At 36.3% G+C, this 15121-nt stretch overlaps 1 protein-coding gene across 10 annotated transcripts in view; it reads right to left on the reverse strand.

The window, feature by feature from the left end:
* LOC124223065 (uncharacterized) overlaps positions 1 to 15121 on the reverse strand; it is a 313561-nt gene that overhangs the window by 13861 nt on the left and 284579 nt on the right. For 9 of the 10 annotated variants that reach the window (XM_046634704.1, XM_046634702.1, XM_046634703.1 and 6 more), the window contains one exon: positions 13972 to 14082. The exons of the other annotated variant lie outside the window; for it this stretch is intronic. In XM_046634704.1, coding sequence (XP_046490660.1) covers positions 13982 to 14082 — 101 coding nt within the window. In that variant the 3' untranslated portion in view covers positions 13972 to 13981. The remainder of the gene's footprint in view (positions 1 to 13971; positions 14083 to 15121) is intronic. 10 annotated transcript variants of the gene reach the window in all.

The following is a 15121-nucleotide window of genomic DNA, read 5'->3' on the forward strand; positions in this document are numbered from 1 at the left end:
CACAAATAAGAGCTAGAGAAGTTAAGCAAGGATTTCTTCCTGTCTCTATTTCCCGCTTTCTCCTTTCTCAAGATCGCATGATTAACAGTCTTGAGGAAACTCAGATTCCCCAAGACTTTCAGAGTAATTGCAGAAGGGAGCTTCACCCCTCGTTTGCGAGTCGAGGATATCCAAGTATATATTTTCGCTTTTCATGGAACGAGGACCGCGTATCTACCATAAACGAATCTTCCGTACCGAATACCTAATATTCCCAAGCACGTTTTCGCCTCAGTATATCCTCGTTGAAACTTGGAATTCAACAACGCCGAAGGTGAGCCTACGTTTGAAATTTATGAAAAATTACTATATTTGCAGTTATCGATATTGTACGTCCACGCATTCGATATTTGTCGCGCCGTGTTAAACCGAACGCACATGAAACATTGCCAGTTTTAATTTATACCTGATTGTTTCCGTTCGTTTTACACTGAGAAAAATTCAGTAAAACAGGTATCGTTAAAAAAACTGTTTAAATATTGTTGGAATTACGAAAAATGAGGTACACGTAACCATTTTCCGATATTGTCGATCCTTTTTTGGTAATTGCAACGCAAAATCAGTTTTTGAGGTTTACTGTACTTTTTTAGTTAAATAAGTATTTATGGTCAATTTATCGTTGCACAAGCATTAAATTTTCCCAACAGTTGCAAGAAAATATAGTAACAGCGATCGTGACGGGAAAGAAAAGTAACGGATACTAGACTTTCCGGTAACAGCTACAAAACTAACTTCATTTTGTACCTAGAACTATATTTTTCGAATGTGGTAAAAAATCAAAATAGTCAAGGGCTGAGCGGTAACCGAAAATAAAAATTTCTCTCAGTGTATTACCGAAAGGAAGAGATATGTATCGGAAAAAAAAAATTTACTACCTATCCATATTTTCTGTATTAGAATTTAATTTCAAAAAGGTATTTTTTTCAGTGTGTGAAGTTTAATTTTTGTAAAATGAATGAATTAACGATTTTTACGATATTTCATTATTTTTAACGTTTTTCATACGGAATTTACGACGAGGATGTCGCGGGGTCATTTTGACCCCGGTACGCGGTACGAGGGTTAATGCTTTAACCTTCCAGCGAACTTGCTTTCGGTCTGAAACAAAATGCGACTTCGTTTGCGTACGAATTATGTGACAATGCGTTCCATTTTCTCACGTCAGTCGCATCGCCGTTCATTGTCACATAATTCGTAACAGAACTGAACTCGCATTTTGTTTCGGACCGAAAACAAGTTGACCGGAAGCTTGAGGCATTAATGAACATTACTGCACCTCGTCCTGAACACGATCTATATTTTTTCATAAGGTTTGGAAATTTTTGAATGTCAGATTCTAATATCGCTTATTTGTTCATTTTTTTGAATTCTGCAACGAAAAAGCGATACCCTGCCGAAATTTGATCAAATTCCAATTAATAGTTCATTAACGGAACATGAGGATCATCTGGCTCGGTCGATAAAATAGGACTATCACTCGTCCTTAACGGTGGATTCGAGAAAACCAATTATTGAAACTCAATCATATCATTCATTTTTACCTATTGCTGAAATACTTACCAACATTTTTTTATAATTAATTCATAAATTTAATCGGTTTCACGTGGCTTGTACGAGCTGGATGCTAGTGAAGAAGTCACCGCGGTTCACTAATCATCAAAAATGAAATTTCAGTCATCAGCATAAAGTATTTCCCGGGTAAAATTTAATCCGACGTGATTTAGGTCAGCCAGCAATTGTTATTTGATATTGTTGAAAATGAAAAATATTGCGAAGTCAGGGAAAATTGAATATCGTAATCGTGCGAGGATCTCACACTGTCAACACTTTTGTTAATGAAAATTTGCTGTGCACTATTTAATAATTATAGAAAATTTCTAACGGTTGGAAACCTTGGGATTCTTTTCGGTTGGTAATCTCTCTTGTTGGATAACCGACGAGTGCTGACTGGATAAATTAATTGCGGTAGAACTGACATTGAATCACGAACATAGCTGTCCGAGCCTCGCGCGTCGTCGCTGATGATTTATACTGACCAATGTAAAATCACAAGCTGCAATAACAATGAGATTCTATAATCGATATGTATATCAACCATATATCATAAGCTGGTTGAGGTGGAACTCGTGGTAATATCGAGAGAGAGAGAGAGAGCTTTTGAACGCGCGCATCGCTGAATCATTCAAAAACTAATTTGTCCAGGCATTATTAGGTATTCCTGTTCATAGCTGGTTTTGCAACATCTGAAATCATTCGCTAATGCTTCTGGTGACAATCGCAAATTAATTTTCAATTTCATTACGTATCAACGGACTGAATTTACAGCATTATCGATTTTGCATAACGAGCACAGTAAGTCAAACCCCGCAAAAGCACTTAAGGAACTCATATTTGAATTTCGAAATTTAATTTGTCGATTCTTCGTTCGCCAATTATATTGATATTAAGCTTAAATCGAAGCTTCTGACACCTTTGATACGAGATAAATTCTCGAGTCTCTTCAACATTGACCATACGAGGGAAAATTGATGTGAGGATCGCGGACGATTGCTGGATAATTATTGTTGCGGTAAAAAGAGACCCTGGTAGCTTGGCTTGCTCTACCGAATTCAATTCGGTCCGAGAAATACGAGCAAAAAATGTCTGGCACTCCTGGCCTCGCTGTCGGCTCGTCAATTCCTTTCTCATCAAAAGTTGATTGAGAAAACATTTTTAAAAGATTTTTAAAACGAAAAAAGGTGCAGTCGCGTTGAGCAAAATATTTTTCCACCCAGCTTTAATTAAGCGATTTAATTAATTCTTCCGTTACATATTCATGAACCGCAAAGTGAGTTAGTCAGTGTTAAAATTACTTGACAACTCTCGTCCTCCCCAAAGACTTGCGAATTTGTTACCTACTCAAAAGCTTACTTATCTGTGAAAGTTTCGATAAATCGTCAATACTTGAATTTTTTTTACACCCTGTCCATCAGCTACAGTGTAATCGTACGCAAACTATAAAACTAGTAGTAAAGACGACTCACTATAGAATATACGTCAAATTTTTACGGTTGCCTTATTTCTCGATTACTGATCGCGATAAGTTTTATATTTAATCGCGATCCGTTCAATTTTACTCGAGACTTGTACAATTCAAAGGATTCAGATTCGAATACACTTGATACTCGTAAGGGTAACGAACATACTTGTCCGTTTATCAACAACTTGTAACTAGTATGAGTATTCAATAACAGACAGAGTTGAATTTCTGATTGTCGATATCACCGAGTATCGGTATCATTCGAAGAATACGTTTTGTGTGCTTAAATATATTTACCGTTCAGTCAATGCAAAAGATTTTTGTAACAAAAAATTTCATTACCCGCTTCAACCGTCGAACTCTTGACTCAACAAAACACGATTTAGAATAAGCTCAATTTGGTCTGATACCACAATTTCATATCTTTAAAACAAAACGATCGAGGTGCGATCGATCTAATTTTTGGTCATTTAAGTCACACATTTTCTACTACCGCCGTGTAAAAATAAAAATCATTTCGTTGATCGTCTTTGCTAAGGCTATGGCTATTTTATCATACAACCGTTTGAAGTAACACCGTAACGAAAGTTGGATTTTGTGACACCGTAATGCCAGAAATATGTTCAATATTTACCGATAGTAAATCTGTCTTTAAATTCTGCGCTACGATCAGAATTTTAATACTTTATCCTGGCGTTATGCGATCGATGGTTTGGTCCAAAGTTTCTTTCTCGTATGAAAATACATAATCGTCATTTTCAGTATATACATATTTGCATTTCAACGTGTTTCCTATTCTCAACGATTTCATGTCACCGTGTGACCTTCTTATCTAACGATTCCGCATCTTCTTCCTGCAAGTTGTTTACGGCGATAGCAAACGTCGAAGGTGCAGTAGTTGAGAGTCCATTAAGTACGAAACTTGGTACTCTAACTTGAGTAGAACCCGAATACCAGCCCAGTACCTACGATACATTCAACTTAGCACCAGACTCCAGACTCCAGACCATCCAAACTCTAAGACTGAATATGCCGGTGTGTATTTCCGTTAGTCCTCTTCCTCCGACGCCCTCGGCGGAATGCACACCCAAAGCTAAAGTCGAGCAAAAGAGCCTGGCGTGTCGGGCACGTTCCAGAATAAGGTCAGACGTGCTGGCGTTTCGTCTGCGTATGCCGATGAGTTACGGTACGTGTGTGTCTAGCATGTCGCACAATCGGTAAGATCAAAGATAAGAAGTCGAGGCATTGCGCGTTGGTATTTGAAAATGGTACGTATAAATGAGAAAGTGCTTGAAACGCCGGGTTTCATAAAAGCTTTCCTGCGAATTGTATCGTTGGACTTCTGAATACAGGCTCCGACGGATGAGTATCGAGAATATTTAATCGTTCTGCAAAGAATTCGAGCTTTATTGTCAGCATATTTCGTTACAAGTATACGCCAAGCGATCGGACTTTGAGATGATATTTTTGTCGCGGAACGTTTGGGAAAGTTGACTGAATTGGCGTTTTATAAGAGGAATCTCAAGCTCTCTTAACAAAATAAAAAAAAGAAAGTTTTCAGACAACACGGAATGGAAAACTTGACAAAACTTTGGTAAATTTGACGTAAATTATTTTTTTCGAAACATTCGTAATTTCTACGGAGCAAGGCACATTAGCTACCCAGGTGAGAAAAATGCATAAGATTCTTTGTATTTTAGTTTTTTGAAAAGCAATTGTAGTTTTCGAAAAGAATTTTCGATATAATTTCATGGTTTTTCATACATAGTTATGGAATATAATGATATCTCGGAAGAAATAGATTTACTACGATTTTATAATTTTCAGTGTTTTCGTAGAATATTGTGGGAATTAGTTTTACGATGATGGTGTCAGTTGAAGCAAGGTCGAAAATGTCGAGGGAAAAGATCGACTCCGGAGGGTGAATATGGCTGCGCATTATTCCCCTAGCTGTTTATCGCCTGCAGCAGGGTTGGCTCCATAAAAATTGATAAAACGATAGGAATAAGAGCCGAAGCACTTTTACGAAGGTTAGTTTAAAGATGTAAAGCTAGGGATAAGTAGGGGAATGAATAAGTGAACGTGTATCTTCTAGAGTGGGTTGGCCGCAGTTTACCGTCGCCCAAAGCGACTCTAGTTTCTGAAACCGTGATATACTTGCGTCTGGATATGTTACGTATTATATACATATAATGCACATAGACAAATAGGCACAAATAACTATACAAACCGTGGTCTTATATAGTCTAGTCAAAATAGGTGTGAATTAAAAATATTCTGGCATTCAAAAAAAAGAAATTATTTCACCAAAATTCCCCACATGCCGTCGATAAGTAGAATTTCTTTTTTCTTGATTAAGAAATCATTTCAAGAAAATTCCCCAGATGCCGTCGATAAGTAGAATTTCTTTTTTCTTGATTAAGAAATCATTTCAAGAAAATTCCCCAGATACCGTCGATAAGTAGAATTTCTTTTTTCTTGATTAAGAAATCATTTCAAGAAAATTCCCCAGATGCCGTCGATAAGTAGAATTTCTTTTTTCTTAATTTGTTAATCCTACTCGTTTCCGACATATGAGGACATAATTTAAGCAGAAGTTTTCGCTCTACACGATGGTTAAGTCATTATTCATCTATCGATGGCAGTTTTTGAAAAGAATGCAAAAAAACGTTAATTTTTCCAGTTTTCCCGAAACGCCGGCTATGCAGCACTCAAATGACTTCAGACTTCAGTTCCTGAGGGTCAAAAAGCTCGGTACACAAAAATCAGGCTATGTTACGAATATTTTTAATTCAGACCTATTTTGACTGGACTTATCCGCACAGAAGTGAAATGAAGTAGGAAAAATACGTTTGGAAATTTCTTGATTGGGACAATTTGGAATCGAGCACGCGAACGAAGTGAACCTTGAAGAAAATAGGAACAATAAGACTCGTGTTATATGTTCGAAAGCGCAGACTTAGCCGATTTCGAAACCCTTCGACGTGCGCTGATATAGACACGTACGTACAGTACCGTTCAAAAGTTCCGGGCCATTTTTCAAATGTCATTAATAGCTTGTCATAACCCGGCAAAAATGGTATAAACAAATGATAAAGGTGGCATTTTTTATGCCTTTTTTGCACTCACTATATAGACGATGTAGGACATGGTTTTTTTCTTTTTTTTTTTTTTCGACATTCGTACTTTATGGATTATCATTATCTAGCAGGAATTAAGCAGTAAAAGAGATCAAAGAGCAGATTTTTTATCAGAAATCGTATTGAGAGTGATCAAATGGTTAAAATTAAAAAAATACAACTGATCTGTTTCAAGTAATTTTGTTTCAAGCGCTGTATGAAAAAAGAAATGACTTTCCGTATGAAAATTTAGCAAATCCATGTTAAATATCGCCGAGTGAGTGCAGAAAAAAAAGAAAAAAAAGAAATCGTTGAATAATTTTTTGGAAAATGATATCAAATTTTCAGGTTTCCTCTACGTTCGAAGGTTCAAACCTGACATTTTGTCTTTTGTACGAAAATTTGGAAAGCGATCCCGAACTTTTGGAAGGTGCGATATCTACAGGGATGCATACGCGTAGATATACGTATCGAATGCCGAGAGGACGTGTAGAAACTGATGCCTCTTTTACGTTCGAAAAGACCTATACCTAGACACGATTTTACAAAGTTTAAATTTTCAGCTCATGTCTCAAGCCGACTTAACCGAGACTCTTGAGACAAGGAGAACCTGGCTACTCAGCGAAGTTAGATTATCAAGTTTGCTCGGCTCAAACTTTACCCCGTATTTTATAAGGAGACCCTTAATTTTTTCTTAACGCCAGACCGCCTCACGCGTCTGATACAAACGATGCGGTAAAAAATCTTCTAATCATTTTCTCCCTACAGGGAGCAGAGACTTTGTTTTCAGGTCTCCGATCTCGGTTTCGCGAAGAACCTTTTCGTAATTATTATTTTACCACTTTAGTCTTGACTTGAGAGATATTTTACGATTAAGCTTGGGTTCCTAACATACTACATTTGTCTGTACACCGTAATCACATGGGGTAGAGTTTCAAGACGATGATTGATTCTTCAATTCACGTAGGTTTCATGTACAACGTATAACATGAGAACCTGCACAACGATCGGTACAATTCTTTAACGGAATTGGTGTGAAATAATATCCGAATATAATTAGAGCGAATGCGCCGATACAAGTAAACGCCAATAAACAAACAAGCCGTATATTTTTGCATTCATGTTGTAAAACATCCGGAATTTCTATCAGAAATAAGTAATTGGCAGTAGTTACGTTTTGCCTTCAGAAGCATTTGGATTCGTCGCTGAATATAAACACGGTATAACATTATCGTATGTTCAGTAACTGTTTCATTTGAAAATCACGTCATGTACTAAATAAAGTATGCATATAAGGATTGGGGTGAATTGTTACAGAGCATTAATTCTGCCAATAAGAGAACAGCACATTTGTTATATTCGAAGAAATCATAGCTTCCCGGTTCAATTTGGTCCGAAATCTTTCGTATGACTACCCAGATTACCAAAATACTGTTTTCAAATATTTTTAAGTCCACCTATAATGCCTAATAATATCAGATATATGGATATGAGATTTCGAGTAATTTTGTATACTTGCAAATTCGTTCTGTTGATTTCAAACGGAATTGCGATTATAACCAACTCATTAATTCGAGTCGTTTAAGTACACTTTCAAATGTCGGATACACCATTTTTGAAATCTAGTGTACAAAACCCATGAAATCTTTGAAAATCTTTTAATATCTTGAAAATCACGTGGAATCTTTCAAAATATTAAAATATCCTTGAAATCGCGTGAAATATCTGAAATCCTATGAAATCCTGTAAAACCCGTCGATATCCTGATAAGATAATTCGAAACGTCTGAAATCTTGAAATTTCATGAAATCCTCAACACTCTATGAACATCCTTTGAAATTTCTTAAAAAATCCTTTTGAATCTCACGGAATCGTTTGGATTTTCCGAAGTCTTTGAAATCACGTGGAAGCTTTTGAAATCGTGCAACTTTCGAATCGGGTGTTTACAGAAACTGACGAACGACCAGTTTTCTAATTCTTTTTATCAATTTCATTGGGAAATAATCTCTGCAACGCATTGAGTGCACTCTTCGCATAATCAGCGTTGCGTGTGGCAAGTTGTTGAAAATTTTCATTAAAAACTTATTTATATATATATATATGTATAATATACGGGGCTGCTGCGTCGAGCGAGATTCGATGGGTCACTGCCGGCATGTTTTGTGACGAGGGACGAACGGATGTGACGTCACGAATCCCGCCGGATGACGTATGGGTGCTGATAATGAAAGCATGTAATACAAGAGATATGCCTCTTCGCGCTGTTGGCTATTATACGAGAGCTGTATATTATATGGTACAGTTTCCGTTTTGACCTGCAAACCGCCAACGGTTCGCACATTCGTGGTGGGACTGTAAGCCGTGTATTCGCAGAACGGCGAAGCGATACACCAGAAATTATCTCCGCATATCCCGACTATAAATTACGCCCATAGTCACTCATACGGAGAGAATGGAATCGTCCGCAAGCGATGCGGGATATGAACTCATCCCATTTTGACTCGCCCGATGCTTGCGGTGTTCAAGGAGGTTGGTTGGCCAAAAAGTCGATACTTCGTATTAATTTTAGGAGAGGAGTAGTTCTTGAAGCAACAAAATAGATTTTGTTTCAGTCCATTCGCTTCGATCAAGTATTCCTTGTTTGTTTTAAATGCGATGACTTCGATTCAAAAATTTCTATCCAGTTAGTTTGGGAAAATGATTTAGTCGAGCCAATTCCTCGATACAACGAAAGTCTTTCTTGTCACGATCCAAGTAATTGATTCGAGTGAAACTTTTCATGTGTTTCAGAAATCGAGTCAACTAAATATCATTTCATTCCAAGTTTACGCATTGTTCCACCGAGTCGAATGTTCGTTGACAGAAATAATTAGGCAGTTGGAATAAAATAAGTTCATGAATCTAGCCTACAAAAAATTTACATCAAATTACAAATTTGCATTTAAATTTTCAAAACTGCTTACATCAAGATACTTGGAATCACTGACTCTAGATTGGATATCGGATTTTCAATTTTCAAAATCGCAGACTCGCATGCGAAAAGTAACCTGATTTGTACGACCACGAATTTCACTATAAAGGCAATTTTATGACCTCAACAAGATTCTTCAAATTTCGTATTAACAATTTTCCCAGAAAGTTACAGGATTGCAAGAAGGAATTCGTGAATTAACTTTTGAACGTTACGTTTTACTTTAATCACCTTCATTCGGAATGTTTTTGGCTGCATTTGAATTTCATATAGATTCTGATCGATTCGACATGCCGACGACCGGCTCATTTTCTGTTTGCTTACTTTTTTTATTCTCATCGAATGTATTCCCGAACAAATAAGCAATTTATCACCCTAAATAATTTGGGAGCAAATAAAATCAGGCATAAACGAGGGGTATCAAACAAGTTTTTTCACGGCAATCGGCACACGTGATCAGCGAACGAAAAAGCTAACAGAAGTGAGTTTAAAAAAGAAAGTCAATAGAACCAAATCATCCGAACATGTGGATAATATTGATCGCAGTTGTACAAGGGACATTCCATGTCGAATGAAGCAATTTTAAAGTTATTTATTTCCAAGTTTATTGCATGCTTTTAAGCTTGTAATAATAGTTTCAAAAACCAACAGATCCTTAAAAAAATTTTCGAGCCATATCGCTTTTAGGTTATAAATATAATTCCAACCGTTTCAAAGCTTCCCCTTTTTCGAAATTTTTAGAGGTTTCCAAAAAAATTTTGTTTTCCCTTCGATTAATTTAATATTTTGCCAATGATCGAATGATTTGTTTTCTGTTCCCTTTTTTTTTAAACACCGAAAATCTTGAATGGACAAAAATTGATGCCTTACGTTTTGACAACATCGATAAAATTGCAAGGCATTTCACTCCCTGTGAAAACTATGTTAAAATGTTGCAGATGAGGGGATTGATTAATTCGATTGTTTTCCAAAAGTTTGGATAGATACAAGCTAAATTTATAGATCTCATTTGGTGAAAAGTACCAGAATGCTGAATGAACAAAAAACTACATTAAGTTTTTGAGTAATAATTTTTTTGCAAATCTGATGTAATATAGTAAAGAAATCGGCTTGACCTTCTACATAATTTCAGCATCATTTTTATACAGTGAAGGTTGTTTCGAATTTTTCTGAAATCTTAGATGCGTGAAGAATTGAAACTTGTTTATCTGGAACGCTCAAGAGGAGTAAAAAAAGAATGGGAAATAATGATTCCGTTATGAAATCGTTCTCAAGATATTTCAAATAAAAAATCAAATTCTTAAAAATTTTCAGAGAATTTCAAAAATGGCGGAAATTTTGAGTGTTTGTAACTTGAAAGTAATTCCATAAATACTAAAATCTAAAAACCCATCACCTAAAATTTTCTCAACAGAATTAAGCATGGCCGATTTAGTGTGGAATGCATGACTTATTGATATAACGACTATGAAAATCAGTTTTCTTTTCATCGCAATCAGTTCTGATGCAAAATGTGAGACTTCTAAGTAAAAAGAAAAAACGCAAATAAAAAAAGGGCATACGATATGAAGATTGAATTTAAAAAGAAGTCCAACAAATAACAATGGTAGCAGAAATTTTGGACAGGCAGTTTGACGGCAGGAAAACAAGTGGAAAAAAAGTATGGCAGGCGTTCATACCTGTCACGATGATAGACATAAAAATTCGTAGTAGATAATAACTGCCGTTGAGAAACAGGGAAGTGAAAACAAACAGAGGGTTGCTTGACGTTTTAGCACTTTGGGGCGGGCCCGTCTCAAAAGCTGCGAGGAACAGATTATTCATATTTGGCATATATACAGCAAACAATAAATATTTTATTCATATTCAGCATACATAGCGAGTAAATAATAAATATGAATAAACTATTACTCGCAGCTTCTCTTCCGGAGGAAGGATTGAAACGTATAGTTGAGCAAAAGCTCCGTTTGTTTCCACTTCTCTGACCTTTGGCATCAAATATTGGTCCAATCGGAATCGAACGTAACTCTAAGTCAAGCAAATATATAGTCCAATCAAAATAGGTCTGAATTAAAAATGTTCAGGATATGGCTGCAGTTTTGTGTTACGGGGTTTCCGACCCTCAGGAGCACAGATCTGAAGTCATTTTGAGCTGCATAGCGAACGTATCTAGAAAAAAAAAAATTTGACTTTTTTGCGTTTTTCTCAGAAAATGCTATCGTTAGATGAAAAATGACCTGATTATCGTGTGGAGCGGAAAATTTTACATCGAATTATGTCTTCGTGTGTCGGAAACGAAATCGGATTACCAAATTAAGAAAAAAGAAATTCTACTTATCGACGACATCTGGGGAATTTTCGTGAAATGATTTCTTAATCGAGAAAAAAGAAATTCTACTTATCGACGACATCTGGGGAATTTTCGTGAAATGATTTCTTAATCGAGAAAAAAGAAATTCTACTTATCGACCGCACTTGGGGAATTATCGTGAAGTCATTTTTTTTTTTCAAATTTCACGATGCCTAACAATTTTTCGGCAACCTTTGATTTTGAAATGAACTTTGTATATATGTAGTGCTTGTTATTTCACTGAAATAATCAGAACTCATTGTCACCCAGGAATGCAATATTCTTGTTTTGCGAACAAGTCGTATAAATTTGCTTCTATAATTACGATTTGTTTATAAAAATTATATCCTTATAACCGGAATTTTTTTCAACACTCCACACGCTTTTCATTCATGCAACATCTGATGAACACAGGAAAAAAGTATAGTTCATTTAATCTATTATAAATGTGTTTAATTAAGAAATGTTCTTTCTGGTATCATATATTTGAAATTTTTATTTTTACATTTCAGTTATTTAATTGCATGCAATATTTAATCATTCACATATTAACGAATTTCATTCTCAGCTTCATATACGATACGATCCAAATCATCACGTTAATTATGAAACGATCACCCGCTATTTTTCTTTTTTTTTTTGTCATTTTTCCAAGTAATTGTTTACAATGATTACGTTCAACTTTAATTTAGTAATTTATTTTTTGATGTAGACTATAGGTAAATGGAATTCCATCCGCCATTACGATTCAGTTTCACTCACTAAATTTCAATACCCGCGCCCTGAGGAAATGCACACGCAAATCAATACGACCAGACGCATATAATCGAAGTTTTCTGAATCTTGAACAAAATATTCCTACTCGTGAATGATCGTTCAACATCACTTTTCATCGATTATATTTTACAAAAAGTAATAACCATCAAGTTGTAGCATGAAATTTTCTACCCTCAAGTGCCGTTATTCCTCAACGGAGAATATGTACAACTTATCCATGATTTTTGAATTTTTATTTTGAGGATTAAGAATTCCAGAACGCAAAAAAACTACAACTCAATCAGAAATATTGGTCTTTCAATGTGCATACATCTTCATATGTGAGTGAAAAAAATGTCATTAGGTTTTTCTCAGGACAGAATAGAAGTCAAATATTGTAAGTTATGAATATTTAGCATCCAATAAACGTAACTGTTCCCTTCTAAAATTGTTGTGTATCCAGATAATCATGCTTTTCGGATAATTTAGAGTAATTTTATTATATATCAGAGTTAAAAGGTCAAATGGGGATTCCTAACCTGCAAATCATGAAAGTTCCGACAACTATGTTGAAATTTCTATTCAAGGATTTGCAAGGAAGGTATTCCAAGCCGATCTCTCCGATTTCATTTTTTTTTTTTTCTAACATGTTATAGCAGACTAAAAACTAAGCGACACGTATTTTTTTTTACCTACCATTAAACACTGTAAGGGGGTGATAGCACTCTCCATGGTAAGGCATGTAAAGGGGCGATTTGGCACTGTCACCGACAAAAACATAATATTTCTTAACCAGTTTAACTGGAAAAGTTTCCTCATAACGAGAAATGTAAAAATGTAAGCTTCTCAATTAAAAAAAAAGAAGACTGTCGAATCGCCCCTCGACATGCTTTACTTCGGAGGTTGGTTTCACCCTCTTAAAGTGTTTAATGGCAGATGAAAAAAAAATTTGGATCGGAGAGATCGACCTGGGATACCTTCCTCGTCAGTAATTTTGGTCTTGACAAAATATTCATTATGTTAGCAAATGACCGTCACACCCAAGAATTTTTATCCTTCCTTTTAGGACAGAAGCAAAGAAATCAGCGCTATTATTCGTGGTGCAAATGGTCAAAACCCAGCAGCTGCAACTGTTCGAAAACTCATTAATAACTGAAATCATCAGAGAACGAATGAGAATAGTTGAAAGGTGGATAATATTGGAAGAAATTCAGAAGTTTGGAAGACTTCGGCAACAGAGGCTTCGACGCTGTCGCACTTTGAACAGTCGCAACTTCGGTAAGAATTGTGTTCTGCGACGCTCGTGAAAATGAATTTCAGAGACCTGCTTCTATCCGTCTCAACTCTAGGGGTACACCACAGAAAACTTTGAGAAGGTTGGACAAGGACATAAATGTCATCCTTTCTCTCTCCTTCGCTGCGGTACAGACTCCTCCTTGTTTCTTTAGGGTAGGACTTCAGGGTGATTGTCTCTCCCAGACACAGAACACCACTTTGCAGAGTTGCCGAGATCGTAGTTGAGGTTTTCCTCGAAAGTTGCGGGGTAATTCCGAGCTCGTTATGAATCGATCTCCACCAACTTTTCAGTCTCGTAGTCAAAGTTCTAGTTTTATTTACACGCGCGTCTTACATATCCTTTTTGTGATCTGTGTTCTATTCCGCTTTTTTTTTTTCAAATCATAATTTACATTCATACGACTACGGGGAACGACCTTACCTTAATACTGTCATCTCGAGAAAACGTAGCTGATGGTAAGGTGAACCAACCATAGATTGAGGACAGCATGAGAAACTCCGTTTCCGTCGTGAACAGCGGCTGGAAGCTCACCTGAAATCACAAACCATGAAATGTTGACAATGAGTTGGAATAATGGAACATGGCAAGTATGCGGCCAGAGTGAAAAGATTTTGGTAACAGATACTGGTAAGTCGGTTGCCGATAATTGTTCACGCCACGGACAGACACCGTCTTTGTATGGCCAATCCGAGTTGAGGATGAGGTGAGTAATGTAAATGATTGCTAATGAAATGGGACACTGTTTGATGCAAAGAAACTTGAGGTATCATTAGTAGTATTAGTTGAAACTTGACAATATTTGTACGACGAAATTTCGAAGTAGCGCTTATTTTGACCAAATTCTTGATCTTTGAAAATGATTTACAGTAACTTGAGTATTGGTTGTAGTTTCGAAATGCAAGACAAGTATAGTTGACGGTTTGAAGAATTACGGTAGACTTGTTGTTGGTGGTTGTTTCGAAGGAACATTCGGAAAGAAAATGGAGGGGTGTAGAAGTTTGATCGTTTGTATTATTTGGTGGATTTTTGGAATCGGTCGAAAAATGTGTACCGGAAATGTGATATGAGAGGAGGAGTATTGGTGTATGTGGCTTCTTGGAAAGGATATGTGGATAGAGATCGTAGAAAAAGAAATTTAGGAAAATCCCGAAAAAGACGGGGTTGTGATAATGAAGTCTGGGAAAATTGTGTTTTACGATTGCACATTTGGTTGCCAAATGTGTCGGTCGAAAGTAGAGAAAAAGGATTTTCCTTTCATGGCTGTTTTGTTCCATGGTCTCCCGGCTGATGTACCAGCCACTGTCTACGGCGTGCATTATTCTCGTTATTGAAATTATCAGATCAAATTTAAGAATCTATAGGTACGGCATCTCGAATAGTAATAATGTTAGAAAAAGGATTGAATTGATCTAGAACCATGTGACATGGCACGCAACACTATTGAAGAATAATTGTGAACTTGAAGACAAGGTTGCGTAAGTTTGTTTCGTTGTGATCAAAAATTCTTTCAAAGAAATTGCTACACTCTTATCCTACGTTGGAAAATTGCGGATCAAGTGTTCATGTGCAT

Source organism: Neodiprion pinetum, chromosome 7, assembly GCF_021155775.2.
Source record: "Neodiprion pinetum isolate iyNeoPine1 chromosome 7, iyNeoPine1.2, whole genome shotgun sequence".
Taxonomy (NCBI): domain Eukaryota; kingdom Metazoa; phylum Arthropoda; class Insecta; order Hymenoptera; family Diprionidae; genus Neodiprion; species Neodiprion pinetum.